This window comes from Hydractinia symbiolongicarpus, chromosome 1 (assembly GCF_029227915.1).
Source record: "Hydractinia symbiolongicarpus strain clone_291-10 chromosome 1, HSymV2.1, whole genome shotgun sequence".
NCBI lineage: Eukaryota > Metazoa > Cnidaria > Hydrozoa > Anthoathecata > Hydractiniidae > Hydractinia > Hydractinia symbiolongicarpus.
Window position 1 is genome coordinate 25,067,275 of NC_079875.1, and position 23,918 is coordinate 25,091,192.

Below are 23,918 nucleotides of genomic sequence, written 5' to 3' on the forward strand. Positions count from 1 at the left end.
TAAGAGTGTACGAGCTGCAAGAGGCAAATACAATGAATATTTGGTTAATCAACGAAAAGAGAAAGCTGAATCAGCAAAAATTTCAAAAAGGAAATCAATCCAAGAAGAAATAGATGTTATCCGATCCAAGAAAAAGATGCTTGAGAAAACTGTAGTTTTGTTATCAAAAGATGCCGACAAATGCTCTAAAGATGCTGAGGAGAAAACGGCTGTCTTGGAAATGAAAACTTTGATAACAAAGTCCAACTCACTGAGAAAAACAGTAAGCGAGAAGGAAAAGGAAATTATGGAGTATTCAGAACTTCTCCAAAAGCTAATGAAGGAGAAAGAAAACGTTATTTAGGATTTTTAGTATTTATCCCTTTGTTTTGTTTTTGTCCAGGTAAAAAGTTCCGCCATCTACATATTTATTTACATGTAAATAATGCTCATATGCCTATGTTTTAAAAATACTAATATTTCTAAAAAGGATCTTTTGTATAGATTACTATCTTCAGTTATTTACTTAGTCATGTTTTATCATGCACTGTTTCTAAATTTCGTTTATGTTTTATATTTTTATATTTTATCTAGATATGAAAAAAGACATTTTATTTTGTTCGTACCCGTCCATGTTGGAAATTATATTTATATTAGAGACTTTACCCAATAGATTTTTTTACGTTAGTCATAACTTTATCTAAAAAAATCTCCTCAAATTTCCTGAAAATTTGTGAAAAACTCCTCAATTTTGATTCCTCAATCTCCTCAAAAAGTGAAAATTTCCCCTCAATTCTACTCAAATCTCCTCAATTTTGAGAATTTAAATCTTGTGGGAACCCTGGACTAGAAAAACAACAAATATCAACTAATATCCTATATAGAGTCTGTGAGCATTGACGTTACTTTTCTTTTTGAAGATCCTTAGTTAGCTTCTCCACAGCTTTATCTAGTTCGGCTATGTTAGCTTTCTTTTCGGTGACCTTCCTTCTTAAAGCATTTGCTTTAACTAAAAAGTCCATGTTCTCAGATTCCTCAGCTTTGTAGCAGAGTTTTTCAATATCCGTGTTCGGTGCATTGATGGATGAGATTAATCTTTTCTTATGGTTTTTAACATTGTTGATTTCTTTTCTTTTTTGGTCTTCCAGATGTGTTCCGCATCTTTGTCTGGCAGCTTTACAACTTTTATTACTCAATTGATACTCATGCATATCAACATTGGATGATTGTAGGTGGTCATATACAACTCTTTCGCTAACAATAGATTTCTCTTGAAGATTCTTAATCAACATTTCTTTATTGATACTAAATCCCCGTTCAACAGCAGATTGGCTGTGTGATAATGTAAAGATCAAAGATCACTTTACAGATGGCCTATAACGCTTTTTGATCTTTGAAAGACGGCCTTAGGAATTCATCCACTCTTGATTGCGTAGAGCGATGATAAGAATTTCTCAAGCTCTTCTTTTGCCGAATCTGCCACAGAAGGCAACACATGATGTACCATATTGCCTGGTGATAATGAGGAGGAGCATCGAACGATAAGATACTTCAAGGGACTTCTCTCTTGTAGCTTCAATATCAGCTACACAATCTTTTCGGAACTGATGTATTGCTTTATCTGTTATGTCTTTTGACCGCAAGATAGCCTTTACAGCTGTGCCTGTGTTCACCATGTCTACTGGCAATCGATTCTGGAAGTCTTCAACATCAATGTTAATAAGTTTACGAGGAGTATTCGCTTCAGTCATAACCTCCTTACGAAAAAAAAGGTTCATGATTTTTCTAGTCATTCCCTCAAGTACATCACTCAAGAAAGGAACCATTGGAAAGCAACCAGGTAACAATTCAGGGTCGTTGCAACATTCTTGAAAAAGGTAAACTTTGCGACCATAAGTAGAACATCATAGGATTTGCACTTTGGCCGTTTGCTTTTGCTAAGACTCTCCCAATAAGACATAACTTTGACAACATTGTCCCACAATTCAATTGCTCTTGCTGCTACTTCCTCGTCCTCAATCCATCTTGTGGCGCAAAATCTGTGAATTAAATCAAATATTACCAAATTGTTGTTGTTGTTGTTGAGTCTGTTGAACTGTGGCAGTTACTATGAAACCAAAGGTTTTCATGTCTGTTAAATCTGTAAGTCCTGATGATGTGAATAAAAGTAAAAGTTAAATCAACTTAATCCTTTCAAACAGAAGGGGTTCTCAACTGTAGAGTTTGATTTATTGAACATTTTGTTGTTAATTGAGCAAACCTTTTGTACTACCTGCAGGTAACCTGCTAATATTTTGCAAGTAAATTATGGCTGAAGATTCACCCTATTAGACTTTTTTCAAAAAAACTTTTACGAAGTATTACTTACAAGAGTCTATGGTATCTATAAACATGTATTAGATCAATGATATGAAAACAAAAATCACGCAGCAATTTTGATATTGAAAATGACCTTATTGCAGGCACCTCAAAACTTGATAATCACGAAGTCAAGGAATATCCAATAAAATGTGTAATTGATGAAGAGTTTAGCCATTTATCATGCTGGGGGAAGTGAAAAGTTCCTGAACAATAATTCTTTTTGTATCTAACAGGTTAAAATTATCCCTTGAAATGAGAGAGTCTATTGTCAAAAAAGAATGCAGAGTTGATCATAGAAATTTTTTGTAGTAGTAATCACATGAATATAAGTGCAGTTACATTATAATTTGCGAGTTATCAGTAAAAAACAGAAAATTTAATTGAGTCCTAGGACAATAATTCTAGCACGTTGCTAACTTTTACTTGGTTTCTTCTATTCTGACCTTGATGGGAAGCTACTGTCTGAAGGGGAATTTCGCTTTAGAGCTTGAAATGTTTTGAATTTTCTAATTATGAATTAATAATAATCCACTTAAAATTTAGCTGCAAACTTGGTTTTTAATTTACACTTTCTATCTTTTTTGCTCTCGGCTCCATCGCAAGAATCAGCGACGAGTAATTGTGCAATTCATATGGTTATTCATCTTATACTAGCCGAAGTCCCGTGGAAGAATCCACTGAATCTCTCATCGAGTCCATATGATGGGTGCCAAATAAAAACATAGAACATGGAGAACGTGGAGAAATCCACTTTAATCAAAGGAACAATGGAAAATATTGTTGATTAGAACCATTTCAACGACTAACAAATATACATAATACCACGTCAAGAAAGTCTGTTATGAATTACACTGACAATTAATTCTATTATTGACGAAAAACAGCTAAAACAATATACGTAATAAAAAAAATCTTACATTTGGTATGTGTAAGTTGATTGAATGTCCGTAATCCGCGATGCATAAGGTAAAAACGAATTTTGGAATGTTTTTATTGCCCTGACTTTTAGTTCGTGGATTATCCCTTAAACAAGAGATAATCTACTTAACAAAGCGCGCCACGGGAAGGCAAGCCATGGGACTTTGCGCTTCACCTAAAAAAGAAAGAAGAGCATGTGTTAGACAACATAAGAAAACAGTGGTATGGAGAAGTGTGGAAAAGGAAATAATCACCTACTGTAATGGACAATTGTGTTTTCGAAGGTGTAGTCAGAAAGAAAGACAAATAAATCTGGTGTGCTATATTAAACTACCTGTTTAATTTATTGTACAACATAAACTCTTTAACTTATCCTCGCACTTTTATTAACGATAAGAAATAGGAGTTATCTGAAAGATTCGAACACAATAATGTAAACGGTGGAATGTAATAAACCATTACATACTAATAAGGTTTTATCACTTAGTGAGTAAAAGAATGTGACAATAAAATAAGAATGAAATGAAGTTGAAAATGGGTAATTTAATATAAGCCATCTGGAATCGCAACAGAAACTTCAATTAAGAGAATTGTTCCGTAAATAATATGTTATGAAAACTTCTCAACAGCTACTTTGTAGTGTCAACGTGACACAATAGGGGGCATTCAAAAACGCTCAAATAGTCATTACTATGTACTAATCCGTCAACTAATTTGTATTTGCCTTAAAATGTTTGAACAAACTGTTTTTTGAATGCATCCATGTTATCTATCTATAAATTAATACGACTTGTGTAAATTCAAATGGATTTGTTAGGAAACACAAAAACGAAGTCTGTTCAGAATTGTTTTTACTCCGCAGAATTTTATTTTTGTTTGAAAACATGTTTAATTATAAAGCACTGTCGATCTCATCACCATGACAAAAGATTCATTTTCCAAAATGAAAAGTGATAGTTCCGTCATGGCAATTAGACACAACAGTGCAGGGTCGACTTCGCTCTTGTGTTTCGGGGAACTGTGTTTGTTTATCATTAGTTGTAATGCTGGTGGTAGTTTTTTTATTTAGTTGTTTCTTCCAGCTCCTTTTGAATTTTTCACTGTCTTTATACCCATTATGTTTCCAAAACTGAAACGATCTTTCAGATTTTGGACCAGGGTTCTCATCCCTATATTCTTTGTAGCGAGCACGAAGCTCGTCGTTCTCTTTTTCCTTTTCTGAAAAAAATTAAACTTCTAATAATCAAAGATTTTACGTGCAAGTGCTAACGGTGTCCTCAATTTTATGTTACTTACTACTTACTATTTAAGTAACAATTGAAATTTGTAATTATGATTGATCTCTTTAGGTAAGTTGTGAAAGTAATTAAAATTAAAAATTAAATTGCTCGACATAATATAATATCTGCACTGTAAAGTCATGAAATGTGCTGATTTAAGTTGTCCTTTTTCACCATGAAATTTATGCTTGTTGATAGAACGTTTTTAAGAAAGTTTGAATGATGACGTTAAAAGATTTCGCAACAGTCTACGATGTTGTCATTAAAACACTGAAATTTTAGGTCATTCTTAGGTAATAAAAATGATCAATGATGTACACACATGAGTTTATAGTCATGTGTTTTCATTTTATCTAATAGAAACGTATAATGACACTTACGTTCCCTTCTTTTCTCTTCTTTTAAACTTCGCATTTCTTTTTTCATTTGACGCAAAGCGTCGGCATGATCTGCAACTAAGGAGATTTATTGGTAAAACTTTATTAAAGTCAATATAAAAAAAAAGGTTTTTAATCGATATTCCCTTCACTGAGTTTACACAGTATATATGAGCAACTTACTTTCCTTGTCACGCCCCTCTTTCAGTAAGTCAATCTCTTTTTTCAACGTCACCAAGGACTTTTCTTGTTCAATACCTAATTTGAAAATAATATAAAAGTAATTTATTTTTCATTCTATTGGTAGTTAAATTTAGATGTGTTCTTCTTAGACAAATAAAGTTTAATTAAACGAAAATAATCGTTAAAGTATTTCCTTGAGATTGCACCTCAGTATAATAAAAAACTTACTTTCCTTTCGACGACATTCTTGCATGTTCCATAATTCTTTTTTTAATTTTATTATCGTTTCGTCTTCTTCCATAACTAAGCAAAAAAAGTCATTTATTCTTGGCTGTGTCCTTTTAGATAAATAGAATTTTGAGGAAAAATAAATTGTGAATTATTAATTATTGACATGTGCATTAAAGAAGAATTAACAAAGTTTGTTTCCAGTGTAAATTTTTGCAAATTTTCTAATAATAATACTTTGAATCGAAAAGCTATAGCTTTTTTTTCAAGCAAACTTTGTCAGTTGTTGTTCTGCTTACATAAAATTACATGGATTATTATACTCAAGATAATTATACAAACAATCGTGGGATACTTACTATTGTTTTCCAAATCATCCATCTCAAAATCTAGCTCTATTTCACCCATTTTAATATATGTATTACCTAAAACAAATGTGCGTCATTTGTTTAACTTTATAAAGTATTATAACACACTTTGAAAGTAGAATAAAAAAAACTTTTTTTAAAGGTCGTGGGTTTAATCCACTGGATCCATAATTTTTGCAGCACTTTTAAAGATAATGCGCAGGTTCACTTCTACTAAAATTTTAATTTTTTATTACCGTTTATAATAATGGTTAGATCTACAAAGCTATCATTTTTGCAATTTAAAAAGGCCTTGGCTTTCAGTTCATGGAAAGTTCCTTATTCGTAGCAATTTTTTGGGTAAAAACATTTCATTTAAAACAATTTTGTTCATTTATAGATTGAAGTTACTTTTGGTTCCGTACAAATTTGCAAAAACGTAAAACAATTGTCTCTAACTTTTATTTTAATCAAATAAATCGACGTAATTAATTCGATAAGAAGAACATTTTGGCTTTTATAAGGGTCTGTAAAGTGTTAAATTTAACGAATTAAAGGGTTTAAATACTGTTGTAAATCTTTTATTTTTGCAATTTAGCCTTGTTCTTATATACACATTACTAAAAGTACGAACAATGAAAATCCAAGTTGTAATACAATAAGAGTCAAATTTGCAACATTTCTTCAGTAATATTACTTAGCTCTAAGCGATGATGTTTTGCCAAAATATATATTAGAAGTCAAAATAAAAAAAAATTAGACCATAACAATGCAGTCTATTTGTAATCATGAACTATATATATAAAACTGATTAAAAACTGAATTCTAAGTCCGAAAAAAATTCTATGAACTAAAAATTTATAGATGTCAAATGAGCGAACAATAACTCCAATATTATTTCCAAAAGAACTGCTACGAATATGGTAAATCCACTTAACGAAGTGCACCACGGGAAGGTAAGCCATAGGTCTTTGCACTTCACCTAAAAAGACATAAAGCTAAGTCTTTATGATTCTACCCTTTTTAGGCTTGCACACACATTAAAGCTATCAAGTTCTTCACATTGCACTTGCCTAGACAGTTATTTACACATGCTTTCCAATTTCCAATTCTTTTATATGGTGTTTTGATTAAGAACTATAAACCTATTCTTGCGCTGACATATACGATATTTATATATATAGAGGAGAGGTCATTGGATATAACATATGAAATAAACTGTTTGCATATTACAGTACAAGCGCTTGACAACAGTTGGTGAACATTGAAAAGCAATGCAAAACAAAATATTAAAGTGAAAGACTTTAAATTTGAGTTAAATCATTTATTTATTGACGTTTTTTTTATCAGTGGATTGCACTGAAATCCTGTATGTAATAAAAGTGCTTTTCAAATTTCACCTGTGTGCAATTTTAAAGTAAATGTTAATCCATAGCATTCTTCTTGCAAGAATCATATCATCTTGCGCAGGAATCATCTCATCCCACCTGGTTACTGTGAATTAACATCATACTTTAATCAGAAAAAAGAAAGCGAGAACTCAAAAAAGATTATTATTAACAAATTCAATTTTAGAAAAAAATTGTGCAATTAAATGTTTGTGAATTAATAATGTAAAAATTCAAATAATGTAATTTTTAACAATTGACTGTCCTAAAAAGAATGCTTTTAAAGAACTTAAAGCTTGTTAACAACTTTTTTGAAAATTTGTTTTTTTTGTATTTTTTGTTTCATTTTGATATAACAAAACAACTCCTACAATAAAATAAAATTTAAAAAAAAACCTTTATATATATACTTATAAAGATATTTTACAGCTTTAACCGTCATACAGGCCTCAATATTTATATGAGCATTGTATTTTTTTGACAAATAAGGGTTATAAGGAACAATCCATCTGTTATCAATATCTGAATTTCTGATAGTAATAGTCCTTCCATTATCACGACGCCTATATTTTGGATAACCATTACGATTTGAAACTGTGGAATTTGAGAAATCTTTAGGGAATTCTTTGGAGCATTTCCCATCTACCATGCAAACAGAAACAGGATTTAAATGTCCGCATGGACCATGAATCATGCAACTTTTTATTGTTTTATATAATTGCGGATCATCTATTTCAAGAGGAATTTCCGCTGATATTATGGTATCAATATCATCAGCATGGCGGAGCTTGTCTTCGTGAGTCAAATGTATAAGCATATGGACATGTGGAAGTCCCCTTTTTTGAAATTCTATTACATGAACATAAGCTATGGTTTTACCTAGTACTCCTCGCGTGTGTATATCTGCAAGAAGTTCTCTCAATTTTAAATTAAAGACCCTTGCTATAAGGTCTGGCCGATCGCATGGACTTTGACCGGGAAAGAGATTGTCTTTAACCTCTGGCCAATTTGGATTACATGTGAAAGTTAAGAATAAATCAGGCTTTCCATATTTTGCAACAATGGCCATTGCGTCCATGTAATTTTGACGCATTGCTCTTGGGCTACCTTGAAATGAAGATGGAAGAATTATAATACGTTCTGGATTGAGCTGTCTTTCGTCAGCTCTGATACTCAAATGATCTACCAAGCCCTGGTAAGACTCAGCTCTTAGTTGCGCTTGATTTCTGCGTATAAAATCTAAACGTTGACCTTCAACCTTAGTATATGCATCAACAATGTACTGCTGCAATAATTTTTTGCCGTAATGAATAGAACTGAAGCTATTCCTTACTGCAAGTCGATACACATAGAACTGTAACATTGTTACTGTTTGACGTCTTGCTGTGCGGTGTTCTTCAACGTGGAGAATGTTATTATACCATCCTGGATCTCCCCTTGGAAAAAAAACGGGATACATCATTGGGTCAACATTTGCCGACATCGTAGAGAGATTAGTTAATGGTCGATCCTTTGGATATATTACAATATCTCGTGTGGTCGGTGGTGCACCATCTTCGCCAACAAATACCACAGCTACTTCATCTTGAGTTGGAGTGTTATATCGCCTCCTATCTCCACCAGCGAGCATTCGCATCGTTACCTGAGAAGCTGGGCGATTTTCACGCACTGCTCGTTGATTTTCCTCCATTTCAACTGCAAACATATTTTTGAACGCTGCACTGAAAGGAGATTCTCTTTCCATTACAGTATGAAGCATGTGCATTACCTCTTCTAAACACTCGGCATTTGCTGGATTATTCAAACGAATGTTAAGTGCTTCTGTTGAATCTATTATATACAACTGGTTGAAGGAGGGTGTAACATTTTCAGGAGGATGCAAACAGCCAGACCGATGAAAAAGCTGTCCACTTATCCTAAAGCAAGGGGGCCCATGTCCTTGTGGAGGTCTTATATTTGCTCCTAGAGAGGCAAAAGCAAAAGATGAATTATATTTTCGTATATTTGTTTGAAAATTTTTACATAATTGCTCCCTTCCCGTAAGCAAGTGAGTCAGCTCTTCAGGGTATTCATTTAATTCAGGAAGGGCTACTTTACCGGATTGACAACATTTAAAATTTCCTTCATTTTGAAATTTTTTACTGGAACAATATGGACATGTGTCAGACATAGGACCAAGTGTGTGTACAGAAGTTTGAGAAACAACACCAAAATCCCTTGCAATATTATGAAAAACTCTACGTGCGTTTTCTCTGACATGCCTCATGTTTTCAGCATTACGTGCAAGTCTCTCTTCTCGTACTCCTACTTGCTCTACTCTCCTCGCAGCAGCTACCTGCTGTGCATTGCGCCTCCTTCTAACTTCCGCTTCAGCAGGAGTTTCAAATGCCCTGTGTGCTAACATGCGAGAAGTATTGGTGGAACGTCGACTTCTCACTTCAACATGCGGTAAGGTGGATATTCTGGAGGAAGAACTAACATTACCTAGTGGATCATTTTCAAACTCTTCTGCTATATTATTTGGTGCATTATTACTATCTATATTATTATTAGAATGGTTGGTATTATTAGCAGGCCGCTGCAAAACAAATCTGCCTAATGAGTTTAAAACTACTCTAAACCCATTGCTACCAGCCATTACTTACGTACACACAAGATTAAGTTGTCCTAAAATAAAAAAGATGTATCTGTTACATCTCCAAAAAATGAGTATAATAGACTATATAATAGAGAATTATAGCCGGAAACTTCAGCATATTATGTAATTACAATAACTATGTATACACATGTTCTTATAAGGCACAAATCATTACTCGATATGTAGCTAGCTAATTCAATCACCTTTTTTTACAATTTTTACAATTCAGAATAAAACAGGATTTTATAAATTAGATGCATAAAATGTGGCTACAGACTAAATTTGGAGAAAAGCTATGAAGCAAAAATAAGGTCGTTTATCAATATCGTGGTTCACACGTTAAACAAAAAGCATGTAGGTTCAAAACAATAAAACAGGATTTTATAAATTAGATGCATACATATGGTTATTCATCTTATATTAGTACATAAATTATTGCACTTGTTCTTTTTAGTGAGAAATCTTGTCGTGACTCCTCATCAATACTAATCTTCATAAATACTGCTAGTGAGAAATCTTGTCGTGACCCCTCATCAATACTAATCTTCATAAATACTGCTTGTATACTGAAAAATGAGTTAATATTTTAAAAATATTCTTAATATAGAAGTAAACTGCATCTTCAGAGCATCAATTCCTGAATTTTTGTCTTAAACTATATGGATCATCAAAAATCCTTATTTAATTTGTTTGCGGGTGGGTTTGATTGCTCGCATAATCAATAGGTGTAAAAATTTTAATACAGTAAGCAAAGAGACTTGACGAACAACGTCTTTCGCAGATTTAAAGAATAGAGTCATCAGTCAAGGATGAGAATGTCTAAGAGATGACACCCTTACTGAGATGAGGTGGACCCATAATTGAGCATGAAAGTCATGCATTTTATCGGTAAAGAGCAAGGTGAGAAATAAATCAAGATATGCGGAGATACATAGAAGACAAGACTTCAGTTATAATTGCAAAAAAAAGCCAAAAGAACCACTTTTTTAGAAGTCTTTGATGGTCATGGTGGTAAAAAAGCCGTAGAATGTGCTAGAGACAATCTTTTTACAAACATGAGAAGCCAAGATGGGTTTTACGATACAGATCCCCAAAATGTCAAGATGGATATCAAGAATGTCTTCATGAGCATGTCATATAATGTTGGTATATCTATAGCTATTTTATTATTCCAGACTGTTAGTTAAATTTTCCATTTTCTAAACGGAACAAAATATTCATGAATGGAATTTTGAAAGTGTAATTATTCTTAAAATACCATTGCAAAACATTTTGTTTTAGACAAACCGTGCGCTGATCCATTTGTGGGAGAGCGACCTTTCATGGGAAAGATGCTCCTAGTAATTGTGGACGCATATTCAAAGGTTATTTTGTGGCATTTTTTAGAAGGTTCAGAAGGAAGTTTAAAGATCAACTTTTTCAAAGTTTCTACTAAGTGGGTAAGTACAGAATGGTGTCTGAAGGTATATCTTCCCTGGGAAAAAGCAGTTTTACAAGCACCAAGAATGTGAGCAGAAGTGCAGATTCCTTTGTAACATAGGAAACAAGATTGTTGAGTAATGAAAGCAATTGATGAATCAAGCTTTTGAACTTGCAAATGATAAAATCGTCAGAAATAACAAATACATCAGTAAATATATGACAAAAAGGTTGAGTTCACAACATAAATAGTGGTGTTAAGTTCTTCTACGTAACCTGCACAATCAGGCAGCAAGAAGCTCCACAACTAAAAAATATCGATGCTAATGTGTCGGTATTCACTATTCGAGATGGACCAAAAGTAAAAAGACTGCACTGTAAACTGTTAAAGAAATGCAACGACTTTTGTCCAACGCCGATGAAAACAACTATGCAACCAAAACAACAAACCACCGCCGAACCACAAGATTTAGAAGATAAATCAAGTGATGAGAAAGTCATTGCAATTGCTTGTTACGACCATCAACCTGTTAAAATAGTCGAAAAGCTATTAAAGACGACAGTTTAGATGAGGAGGAAGAAGCTGGAGATGTGGAAAATGACGAGAAAATCATTTCTGAAGAAGAAAGGGAGTAGCGAGAATGGCGTAGGACCACCACTATAAAGTTATGTAATGTATAAGGCTATAGAACTAGCAATAAAGAACTAAAGGCTTTTTTTAGATAGTAGTAACGGAAAGCCAGCTGATGTCTTTCGTTTCAACCTTGAGAGCCGAAATATAGGGACCTTGTCAATAATGTTACAAAATTTTAAGACAAAGTCCTGATCATGTGAATAAAAGTAATAGTTAAATCAACTTAATCCTTTCAAACAGAAGGGGTTCTCAACTGTAGAGTTTGATTTATTGAACATTTTTGTGTTAATTGGGCAAACCTTTCGTACTACCTGCAGGTAACCTGCTAATATTTTGCAAGTAAATTGTGGCTGAAGATTCAGTGTAAAAAATTTATTGCAAATCCAGAAAACTAACATCGACATCATTGTTAGGCGCAATTCAAAATATTTAAAATGGTAAACTTTCTTCCGTGTTTCCTAGCCATGGATTACCGGAAATTTGTCTTTCAGATAAGGGTCCGTCCGGCATTTATTAGTAAAGAATTCAAGAATTTCATCGAATGAATGGAACCAGACAGATTTTGTCAGCATCATATCATCCCGCAACAAATGGATTGGAAGAACAAGCTATTTAAAACTTTAAGTCTCACGTGCTAAAGTCTCCTTAACGTGAAACTGAATCGATTTTTTGTTAACATACCGAATAACTCCTTACACTACAACTGGTAAGAGTTTTGCCGAATTACTTATGAGAAGAATGAAAATTACAAAGGGCGCGCACAATGATAAACTCGACCAGTTAAGTCTTCACACTTAAATTCTAGAGGTTTTGTTTCCTCAAAAGAATATGCTCATATAAAAGAACACAATTCTTCCTTTTTCCAAGGAGATGATTGGCACAAAAACTGAACAAACAAACAGACAGAGAGAGTAGGAAAGGACTTCTGTAAAGGGTACCAAGGTACCCAAATGTCTAGTTGAGTCACCACAAAAGAGGTCTGCAAACAGTCTTCAGCAGGAACTAGACATTTCTTTCATCCATACCTTTTCATCTGTCCTACTCTGGACAATCTTGTGTGACTGGGGTAAGAAGTGGAGTCGTCACTCTCCAAATATAAGACTGTGCTTTGTTTGTTTATTTTTTTTGGTTTTTGACTAGGGTAATAAGTCGAGTAGAATAGTCAAACCCCCTTGCTGACATAAACCGGAAGTTTGGTGTTGATTGCAATTTACCTAAGCTTTTCAAGGAAAAGGATGTAAGGTTGTACACCCTTTAGCAAGCCTTGTTTGCAAGAGACCACTGCTCTGTCGTTGCAATAAAACCACTTATCATGCATTTGGTTATAAGCAACAGTGTATAATGGCCATTGTTCAAATTTCCTGAGTGGTTAATTACAACCCTTAAGTTGTAGTGCTTGCGACAAGAGACTTCACTGTCTATGGTGATAGGTATAGAAACGGTGCTCGGGTAAGATGTGACAGGAGAACTAACCTTAGACACAAGACCTTTGTTATAGGCAAAGCATTTTAATTGCAGAACCAAAATTGAACTGAACTCTGCGACCTCTTCTTTAACTGTTGCAGTTTGGTAAATATTGCAGTAGTGACAGAAGTACGAGTTGACAACTGACAATTCTTCGCTCTCCAAAACGTTATCTATTAAAGATTGTACAGTCGATGTCAAGGACAGTTGAAGAAATGGACTTACTTGCTCAGAGGTGCTAATATTAGACTGTGATTTTGTCTTGATTTACTGAGACCAAAACTTCGTAACCCCACAAACGTAAAGACCGATTGCGTTCGTTGTCCGCGAGAAGCTTTCAATGTTGGATGGAGCAAGACAAAAGTGTTACCACTCAAGATGAGTAAGTTCTAACTAATAGTGAATTATTTTTTTTAGATATGGTTGCGTATAATTATGGCCGGATTTAGTTTTAAAAAAACATGACCTTTCATGTACAGAGCAAATAAAACAGGTTTTTGACACACCACTGAACACTTCTGGTGGCATAATTGGAAAAGGGTCGTCGGCAGTAGTGTTTAAACACACATTGCGAGAAAAGACTGCTGCTGTAAAAATGTTCCAACAGATGCTCTCAAAAAAAAGCAATTTTAAAAGCAGCTAATGCCTCATTAAAGACAAACACGATTTTAGTGAAGTTGCCGTTTTCAAGGATACGATACTTACTACTTTAACGAAAAACCCATTACTTGGTGCGTAAAGTAAAATAAAGGTATTAAAATATTTTGAAATTTTAATATTAACTTTTGTGTAATCTCTGTTTCAGGCACAACATTGGCATATATTTCACCAGAGCTAATCAAAGGCGGTAATGAGGCATCAACAAATTCTTATATTTACGCCCTAGGCATAACATTGTTCGAAGTTGTAAAAGTAAGTTAAACTCACCATGGGACCGGGGCAAACACCTAACCTTAATAACTTAAAGGAGCTATATGGTAAAGAAGCAAATCAAATTAATTGCTTACTTTCAAATTGCTGGTCTCACAATTCAGATAAACCAAATGCAACACAAGCTCTAGAAGTGTTTCAAAGTAAGGTTGAAGATTCTGTTGTGGTAAGTAATGAAATTTAAATCACATTCTTTTTAATCAAAAAAAATTTCATCGTACTTGAAACACGGTACATGTTTTGCAAAAGAGACATAATTTCGAAATAAAAATTAAGTAGATTTGCTACATTGTGCATAGATTTTATGACCGAAGTAGTTTCTTAGGCAGATTGTTAAAAATAACATTTCCATTCTAATTTTACCAAATTTCAGAAAGACCTTCAAGTGCCTTGTCACAATTATTCTTAAACTCATATTTCAGTGGTCAAAGATATTCATCTTCACATCCATACATTAAAGTAATAATTTGTCAGCATATACTATTAAAGTATGATTTAAGACAATTTACTTGCCGTCTGCTAAATACTTATCCGATCCTCGTTAATATTCTTTGTGGTTGCACATAATTTTAGACTGTTCGGAGAAGGGCAAAAAAAAGAGAGCCAGATACTCTGTGTGATGTTGCCAAACACCATATACGTTCTCGCACAAACCCATATCATATCGAAAAGCACAAAATTGATGACGTGTAGGTAATATTTTTTATTACCATTATTTTGCGCAGAGCCTCGTTTAAAGTAATTAAGTTAATTAAACTGATGAAGAAAATATTTTAGGAAACTTACCTAATTTACTTCGTCTTTGCTTTTCTGTAGGTTTTGGAGTCTTTGTAACTAGACTAATTAAGAAGGATGAATCCATAGGAGAATATATCGGTGAACTTAATTCTGCACAAGAAGGAGAAAAAGACCCGGATTATAAAGCGACAATCTTTGTGTAGGTTTCTAATCCTGCTGGATTGGGTAGGATATAAACGATTGTAACATTACTTTTGGCGTTTGGACATTTTCTCGATCCGAAATCTTTATGTGAAATTGAAGAATCGGAAATAGATGAAGAGGAGAATATTTGCAAAACTGACGATGACACTAAAGTCATGCTGTAACCAGACAAGTGTCTAACGCCATTGGCGATTTGGATTGGAATGCAGACCTTTTGTCAACAATTAGAAATGAATTATGTCAAGTATCTATTTTTTTAGTAGAAATATCTTTTTGACAATTGCAGAATATGTCATTTTTTACACTATATTATTTGTGTTTTTTGGTATTTTATCTGGGTTTTGGGTGAATCTTTTTAGCTAAGACGAAGGAATGATTTTAAATTTTACTGTTGTTTAAAGTATTTTAAAAAACCATGGCTTTCTGAGCAAATCTAAAAATGGAAACAAACTGAGGGAAATTTTTGCAAACACGAGTCAAATCACTGAACGAAAACCTGGTACAAGTCAGTACGTAACATAGACTACAGTTTTAAAACTAAGATACGGAAACTTACCGAACTGAAAACATCCCAAGTATTATATCTTTTCGATTTATGCATAGATGACGTTAAATAAAGGATTTTTAATCAAGGTTACTCACTTAAATATGGTTTTTTTAATAAAGTACCTCTTTGCTACCGCTAACATGCCACTATTTTTTAACATGCCTTTTTTGACAGCTACTTTACATTTTATCTTATGGTAAACCAACGGGATTTTAACACTTTGCTTGGCGGTGGAACTGTGTGTTTACATCATCTCTTTAGCATTCACGTTCCAAATATTCCAGCATATATTGTTTCTTTAGTCAAGAGAGATTCGCAAGATTTTTGAAAGTATGCTCTTTATGAAATCCTAAACAACGCTGTGGCAAAATGTTTGCAAAATTGCAGCGTCATAAAAAGACAATGATGATGAGGTGACAAAACAGCTAGCTGTAATGATATTTCTTGTCTAATGACAGCTGGTTCTACTATAGTTAGAGGTTGCAACCCTCTAGAGATTTTTCAAAAAAGCAAAATCCCCCTTTTTGCAAGGATTTCCTAAAAACATTGACCGTAAAAGGCAGAAAAATACAACAGCGACAGAACACAACACTAAACAATAAATATTAAAGCAATTCAAAATGAATTGAATAGGTACAAATGAGATAAATAAAACTTATCATAACGTGAATATCCTTAAACGGATAAATTTAAAATTATTCTTTAGAGAATGTGTTTAAGAAGCAAACAACTATCTGCGCGCCAGGACTTGTGACCCTGGCTGTAGCTTTCCACATGTGTTATGGGCATAAATCAGGTAACCGAGTGTCAAATGATCTTAAACTCAGGCGTATTCCAAGACTCAGGTCTTTTTAACAGATTCGAAGAGAAAAAGTAATAAGTATCATCTGGACTCCTTTTTAGGCACAACTCGTTGTGCTTCTATTCTAAAGAGTTTTGAGCAGATATGCGCCAACTAGGAAGTTTGTATGAAACGCTCAAGACTATGGCAGGTTTTTCTGACATTAGTTCGTTTGTTAGGGACAATTTTGAAGATCTGTGCAATGCCATTTATATCGTAACAATGATAGAATATAAAAGTTTAAAGGCTGGAATGCGGCACAACTTGAATTACCTTCTTGTCAAATAAGTGAAAAGGTTGCGAACATCAATTTTAAAAGTTCATTTAGCTAGCTAGCTATAGATGAGTTTGCAGAGCGTGCTGTAGCCGTAGAGCTAAATTAGTGGTTATAGCTCTCTCGTACTCTGTGCAGGAGACCGGGGTTCGATTCCTCTTTACAGCGATTCAACATGGGCTTGAATGTTACCATAGCCCAGGGTTAACCCAAGCTATGTGAGAGAAATTGGGAAGATGAGCATTAAATACTCTAGGACTCTCCATCTAAGCCATGGAAGAGGGTGCCAATAAGTCGCAAACGCCTGCATATATACAGGCGAGAAGAGGGTGCCGATAAGCCGCAAACTCCCGCATATATAAGGGCGAGTTCGGGCGACTTTTCGAATTAAATTGAGGTTTGTCCGCCGAAACCGCCCGCACTTTCCCGAACACGCCCGAACTCACCTGGAACATTCCCGAAATGCAACACCTTGTAACATAAACATGGCGGACGACAGTTGAAAGAACGCGCTTGAAGAGAAAGAAGGTAATAAAGTTTATATATAAGTTATTTATCAAGTAAATCTTATCAAAAACCATAAAAACAGTTCTTTTAAGAACTTCGCTACCACATAGTTAGTTCGTTTTAATTTTTATACTTTTTTAAATAATTTTTCGAGAGTCATTTATGGTGAATCTTTTTTTTGTTCGGGCATTGTTCGGGACTATGCGGGTTTTTTCGGGCAAATACCTGAATTTTTTTTAAAACGCAGAACTCGCCCGAAAACGCCCGCACTTTTTACGGCGTATGCGGCTTATCGACACCCTCGTAGCCATGGCCCCTTCTGGAAATAATAGACAGGGTATATCCCTCGATATTTGTGAGGCTAGCCATGTAAAATATACACATCATGACATATAGTGTGGGTTTGCCCATGTACGGCTTTGTGTTCCGTGTACCTTCAAAACTTGTTAACCACTATGATAAACAACTATTGGCTGGTCTTGATAAGCACAGGTGTGTTTATGCGCCAATATGGCTATTTATCATGCATAAAAAAAGAAATCATCATCATCATCATCATTCTCGGCTTAATGTCCGTTTTCCATGCTAGCATGGGTTGGACGGGGTATATTAATGACACTCTTCCAATCTGATCTAGACTGTGTTAGATTTAAACTCAACTTCCTCTGTATCAAGTCTGTCCTTATAACCTCCTGCCAAGTCTTTCTCGGTCTGCCTCTGGGCTTTGCCCCAGGAACTATCAAGTCTCTACACTTTCTTACCCAGTTATCCTCCTCCATTCTTTCCAAAATAGAAAATGATAGTTAAAAAAAAAAACAATTCAATCTCCTTTCAGATTGTTTATTTCTTAAATCTATAAATTAAAAGAAATAGTCAATTTTGTTTATGTGGTCCTTCTTTTATTGTCTGTGGAGATGTGCGTGCATGTTTGTAAATGTAATTATTTTTAGGTTTATATGTTCTCTATATTTTAATGTAAACAATACGCGATTTTCAGTAGCAAAGCCTACAAAAATCGCCAAAAAAACTTTTGAGAGTTCATTTGAGAGTTTTGCAGCTTTTGTTGAGATGTTTTTACTTTTGTTTCTGGGTCAGCATCATATTTTAGGGCTATTATTGGACTTGAATCTTGATATTTTTAGACATGGATTTTTGGCCGTAAGAGCAACTATTTGCCCTGTCAAGGTTTGTTAACCAAGGTTCCACAGTACGCAATCCTGGGTAGTAGATTTACCTCTAAATTTATTGTGCTTATTTGGGTTGAATTGGACTTGAATCTTAGATATTTTTAGACATGGATTTTTGGCCGTAAGAGCAGCTATTTGCCCTGTCAAATTTTGGGTTAAACTAATCTTAGAGACCTTTTTTACGTAGATTTAATGTGAACTGGAAATAACATAATGATGTTTCTTTTTGTAAATTTCTTGAAATTGTGTAAACTTTTATGAAAAAATGTCGATATACTTTTGTTCAAATCTATTTCTATTTATTCAAAGATTTAATGATACCTTTTATTTATATGTAGGGGCTATCATCAAGAGCAAAAGCGTTGTTGTTTATTAGAAGCAATTCCAATCCTTCATATGAAGTTTATTAATAAAACCAAAGGTAATTTTATAGATGATATATATATAACATGGTTTGATAGTCATTATATTAAATATTTGTGTAGATGATTGATTGGCAAACTTGTCTTCAATTTATTCTTTTTAATTCAATCTATTTTGCTTTTTACAACAATAACTAGAACATTATATGATTACAAGGGACTAATTTACTACATAACACAACATATTCCTAGCTAACGATTTAACAGTTCAACTTTGAAATTTCATGATCAACCACAATATCATCTCCTACATCGAACTTTTTATATAAACTTCTCGAACCTCTTAAACATATTAAACCAGATCTCAACAGAGCAAAACAAAGTTTTGTGCGTATATGTGTGACTGCAGTTGAAATGGGTATGTTCTTCTTATCCTCTATCATTTCCGAAAGCCGACTGTAAAAAGTGATGCATTCGCGACCCATGCTTCCGTGAATTGAGAATATAAGCGGCGTGAAACTGCCATTATCAACATTCAAAATTCTACGATTGTAATTTCTTTTCTTCTCGTTCTCGTTTGAAATGAAAGATTGCTGTAAAGTTTGGTTGTTGTACCTCGAGGCAGTGGGGTCAAAAACCTTTACGTCAAAAAATGCCTGTTGGCCGTTTATCCAAAAATCACGAGCACGAATGTCCGGTCTACAATCATCACCGGTTTTTACACTCTTTAAATCGAAACGTTCTCCAGTCAGCGGTAGCAAATTCGGTTCTAACTGTACGTCATGACAAACATCTTTGAGTAACTTTGATGTGAGGTCACGAATGTCGTTGTGACGTCTCGTAACAAAGCCACCCATCTTACACTTCATGCTGTGTTCAACGTCAAATCGAGCTCCACAAACGCAACTGCTGGGTAAGTTGGGAATGCTCCAATTGTAGCGTAGACGCATAGCATCCCAAAACTCTTGCTTGTTGAGATAAAAACCTTGCTCAGTTATTGGCAATACATTGAGCCAATTGGGGACTCCTTTTTGTTGGTTGATGTCGTTTACCTTAACTTGCTTCACCGTCATGTTATTTCTGCATAGGGCCAGATTCTCTTTCTGGATATCCAATTTTAAAGTTCTAACTTGTGCTTTAGCTGTTTTTGTTTTTCCAACATCGTAGATACCGTCTATGTCTTGCTTTTTGATAGAGTCGACAAGACATTTTGTGATCATTCTCGAATTATTAAATTGTACTTGTGCGTCGTCAGGAAAAATAGTGAGATTCAATCCTCCAAGTCGTGTGGGAAGTGATAGTAAAAGCCTTTCGTTTTCGGAGCATAGATGACCACCAGTTATCGCAGGTATGAATTCGTTTCTGACGACTGTCTCTATCGGTTGAAGTAATTTTTTTATGTCAGGAACGGTCCGGAGAAGAAATGCCAATTTAGCTTTAAAACCGGTTACAAACGCACAATAAGATGATTGAGGTTCTAGTTCAGCAATCTTTGATAGAAGTTTTAGCTGTTCAACTAAACTTGCAACTTTGCTATTAACATATTCAATCTTGTAAGACTGACTACCAATGACTGCACCGAGATGACGTTGACCTTGTCTTCAATTTTAAGTTTGGCAGTCCCGTATCTAATTGGTGTGTGTGTGTGTGTGTGTGTTATCTTCAGACAAATGTCCCCCCCCTAAAACATAGAAAAGCATTAAAATAGAAGAAGAATCTCATTTGATACATAGCACTTTATCAAACATTTTTACTTTTTAATAATTCATTTATTCACTAAAATTAATTATTCAATTTCTGTGCTGCATAGTTGGGGTTAGCATGTATCTCTGGAAAATATATATCTTTATGAAGAATTGAAAACCAATTACAGGATGGATTTATAAGTGTAAAAAAAACGTTATTCACTGTTTACTGTTTACTTATTTATATTTAGGATGGGGAGTCTTCGCAGAAAGCGATATTTCTAAAGGAGATTTTATTTTGGAATACAAAGGAAAGCTGATTGTTGATAAACAGGAAAAACTCGCTCTCAAGACCAAATATGATCAAAATAGATTTGGCTCTTATATTTATGAATTTAAGCATAATAATAAACATATGTGGTAAAACATTATACAATATATATTTATATTATGCCTGCTTCATACTGAACTTTAATTTGGAGGATTGACTTTATACAGCTTTAGTTTTATAAATTATATTAATTATATTTAGGCTTGATGCTACCATGGATGATGGAAGTTTTGGTCGGTTGGTTAATGATTCTAAATATTTCACCAATTCTGTAATGAAGAAAGTGATTGCTTACCATAATCACCCACATCTGTGCTTGTTTGCCCAGAGAAATATTAAGCGTGGGGAAGAAATTTTATACTTTTATGGAGAAAATAATTTACCTTGGCATGAAGAAGTATGTCATTTAGATAATTGCTTTGTATAACAGCTTACTTTTTTCTGGCTAAATGTTATCATTCTTTTTAGGAGTTGGTGCAATTAAATAAAAACAAAGAATCTAATTTTTGTTTTAAAAAAGTCACGGTAATTAATTTTTATTATTTCCTTAAGCACGTGTCTATTGTCTACTGTTATATTAAAAACATATTGGTTTTATTTATTCCCGCTTGAATGGGATTAACAAGAAAAACGTTTTGACGAAAAGAACAATGAATTTTATGGTTAATTTCGCTCACTATTTCGGTATCTATATAGTGGGTTTTTCCATGGGCTAAATATTAGTTATGATAATAATATAATATTAATATCTAAAATGTGTGTTTTCACTTGTTGTTTCATAAAAAAAGAATAGGTATTTTGTGGGAAATTAATTGTCTTGACATTAAAAATATTTGTATATTTCAGAAGTATAATGAAGCTACAATTTCATTCAATCCAAAGAAGTGTGATGCAATTCAAGAGATCCTTACACCTTATAAAACAAACTTGCCATTAACGTTTTCTGACAAGATCAGTGAAGGTGCATCAGCAATTATATATCGTCACAAAAAGGACAGTCAATTGATTGCTGTGAAAGTTCTGAAACAGAAGCAAGCAAAAAAGAAGCTTTATAAGGTGGCAGACAAGTTGAGAAAGTTAAGCCATACAAATGTGGTTTCTTTTCAGGGATTTTGTTGTAACCTATCTGCATTCATTTTTTAATACTGTCGGTTGTTGATTGGTGATGAGATAGTGCACAATGTTGGACAGATGATGTCAATTCTCAATGAGAATGATCATTTTATTTTTAATGAAAGGATGAATGTCATTAAAAAAGCTACAGCCGGTTTAAGATACTTGCATGATCTTGAAATTATCCACAAAGATTTTAAACCTTCGAATTTGTTACTTTTTGGTTCAGTAAATAATTTCCAAGTGAAAGTAGCAGATTTTGATGACATGCCTGACATAAAGAATACTATCACAGCAACATTTACAACAACAAAGAAACAATGTGTTGGGATGACACTAGCTTACACTGCCCCTGAACTATGCACTGGGTTAGTGATGAAACCATCATACCAAACAGATGTATGCTCATGGTCCATTACAATTTTTGAAATTTTGTCTGACCAAGCATCACCATGGGCTAATGTTTTGCCGGTTGTTAATGATTTATTGCTTTTTGAAGCACTAAAGAACAATCAAAGACCTTTAGTAGATCATCTACAGACAATATATTCAAAAGAGGACTATGAATTCATAGCACCTATAATAAAGAAAAGTTGGACTTGTGATTCATCAACAAGACCTACACTGGAGCAGGCAAGTTTTAATTTGTTTGCATATATATATATACCCATCTTTTTACCTATATGTCAAACTTTAGAAGAACAAGATCTCATCCATTTTGTCAATTTTCCTTTTCAGATAATGGACATGCTTAACAGAAAAAGTCCTGCAACAGTTAAAAATACTGATGAAGAAGAAAAATGTTGTAGCCTGGATGCTTTATACCAAGTAGGCATATGCTTTTTATATTAACCTTTATTGAAGAAGTTTTAATGTAAGCTGTAAAATTGTCCCTAAATTTAAATCACGATTTTACAGAAGCCTTCACAAAATTAGTTTTCTCTGAATTCATTCCACAAAATGCATTCCGTTTTTCTCTTCTTAAACACAACAACAATAAAACAAGTTCTTTGTTCTTTCAAAACTTTATCCACAGCAAAACTCTGAAAAAATAATTAATTTAAATCTTGAATGATGATTGTATAACGAAATCCCCAAATCTTCTTTACTGGTAACAAATAGCATGACCTAACACATATTGTGATGGTCATACACAAAACTGGTTCATCCATCTGTTTTGGTTATGGTTGTTGAAAAAATCCAGGCATGTGTGTACAAGGAAGGCTAGTTTTGATACTTTTGTTTAGTACAAACCAAAGCTTTTTCAGGATTCAAGAAGATTTTCTATATTACAACAAACACTGTTGTTGCAAGTGAACATTAAACCTCATATTTCATTAATTATAGATTGTTATGTTTTTCTTATTATTCTAGAGCCCTTTGCCAAGAAAAGAAATGTGGACAGAGAAAAAAATCAAAGGGGAAAGTATATTTCCAACTAACATACGTCCTCAAAAATCGTTAGAAATGAACATATCTTATTAGAAAATCGAAAACATAGTCGGTTTAGGGTCCCATTTCATTAAAAAAAACTGACACAATAAGCTAAATCAACTTTAATTTATGCAAACGCATGCGAAACACATGTCAAACACAAAACAAGTATGGCGAAAATGGTGCCGTAGTAGCGCAACAAAATTCTTTCTAAAAAAACATGTTTTGTTTCGTTTTGTTTCAAAGATCAACAAATTAAACGTATGCGCTTTTTGTGGGCCTTCAAGTTGGTTTGTTTATTAGTAAATTATAACTTATTTTTTTGAAGTTTCCTTTTTTCGTGGATTTATAATGTTTTCGTACGTCCTTTGAATAATTCCTGAGTTTAAAACTAAATTCCAGTAGCATTAATCTTGTATGTAAATATTGTGTATGGATGAGCACAAAACAAGAGTAATTGCCGCCTTGACCTTGTCAATAACCAAAACTCAATCTTTACAAATTTAATATGCTGATAAAAGGTCTATTTTGATATTTTAGTCCAACAGT

At 33.7% G+C, this 23,918-nt stretch overlaps 3 protein-coding genes across 3 annotated transcripts; 1 reads left to right on the forward strand and 2 right to left on the reverse strand.

Annotated features, from left to right (window-relative positions):
* Positions 1 to 3,054: 3,054 nt before the first annotated feature.
* Positions 3,055 to 5,736, reverse strand: LOC130648184 (uncharacterized). Its single transcript, XM_057454225.1, has 4 exons — positions 5,686 to 5,736; positions 5,327 to 5,401; positions 5,099 to 5,173; positions 3,055 to 4,993 (listed from the first exon to the last, which is right to left on the reverse strand). The coding sequence occupies exons 1-4, from the start codon at positions 5,732 to 5,734 to the stop codon at positions 4,845 to 4,847; spliced, it is 348 nt and encodes a 115-aa protein (XP_057310208.1). The 5' UTR covers positions 5,735 to 5,736; the 3' UTR covers positions 3,055 to 4,844.
* Positions 5,737 to 7,069: 1,333 nt separating this feature from the next.
* LOC130616249 (uncharacterized) lies at positions 7,070 to 9,699 on the reverse strand. Its single transcript, XM_057436374.1, has 2 exons — positions 7,506 to 9,699; positions 7,070 to 7,167 (listed from the first exon to the last, which is right to left on the reverse strand). Exons 1-2 carry the CDS (start codon positions 9,697 to 9,699, stop codon positions 7,070 to 7,072), a joined length of 2,292 nt encoding a protein of 763 aa, XP_057292357.1.
* A 12,362-nt stretch (positions 9,700 to 22,061) lies between these two features.
* Positions 22,062 to 22,787, forward strand: LOC130616415 (receptor-interacting serine/threonine-protein kinase 1-like). The gene has a single exon (XM_057436375.1). The coding sequence runs from the start codon at positions 22,062 to 22,064 to the stop codon at positions 22,785 to 22,787; it is 726 nt and encodes a 241-aa protein (XP_057292358.1).
* The last annotated feature ends 1,131 nt before the right edge of the window (positions 22,788 to 23,918 follow it).

What these genes read in the sequence shown, in the direction of transcription:
- LOC130616415 (XM_057436375.1), top strand. Translation starts at nt 22,062, where the DNA reads ATGAATGTCATTAAAAAAGCTACAGCCGGTTTAAGATACTTGCATGAT.
- LOC130648184 (XM_057454225.1), bottom strand. Translation starts at nt 5,734, where the DNA reads ATGGGTGAAATAGAGCTAGATTTTGAGATGGATGATTTGGAAAACAAT. An exon ending in AGAATGTCGTCGAAAGGAAA is followed by an intron (nt 5,174 to 5,326) that starts GTAAGTTTTTTA and finishes TTTTCAAATTAG; the next exon opens with GTATTGAACAAGAAAAGTCC. An exon ending in AGAGGGGCGTGACAAGGAAA is followed by an intron (nt 4,994 to 5,098) that starts GTAAGTTGCTCA and finishes AAATCTCCTTAG; the next exon opens with TTGCAGATCATGCCGACGCT.
- LOC130616249 (XM_057436374.1), bottom strand. Translation starts at nt 9,699, where the DNA reads ATGGCTGGTAGCAATGGGTTTAGAGTAGTTTTAAACTCATTAGGCAGA. An exon ending in TCATATAAATATTGAGGCCT is followed by an intron (nt 7,168 to 7,505) that starts GTATGACGGTTA and finishes GTTAATTCACAG; the next exon opens with TAACCAGGTGGGATGAGATG.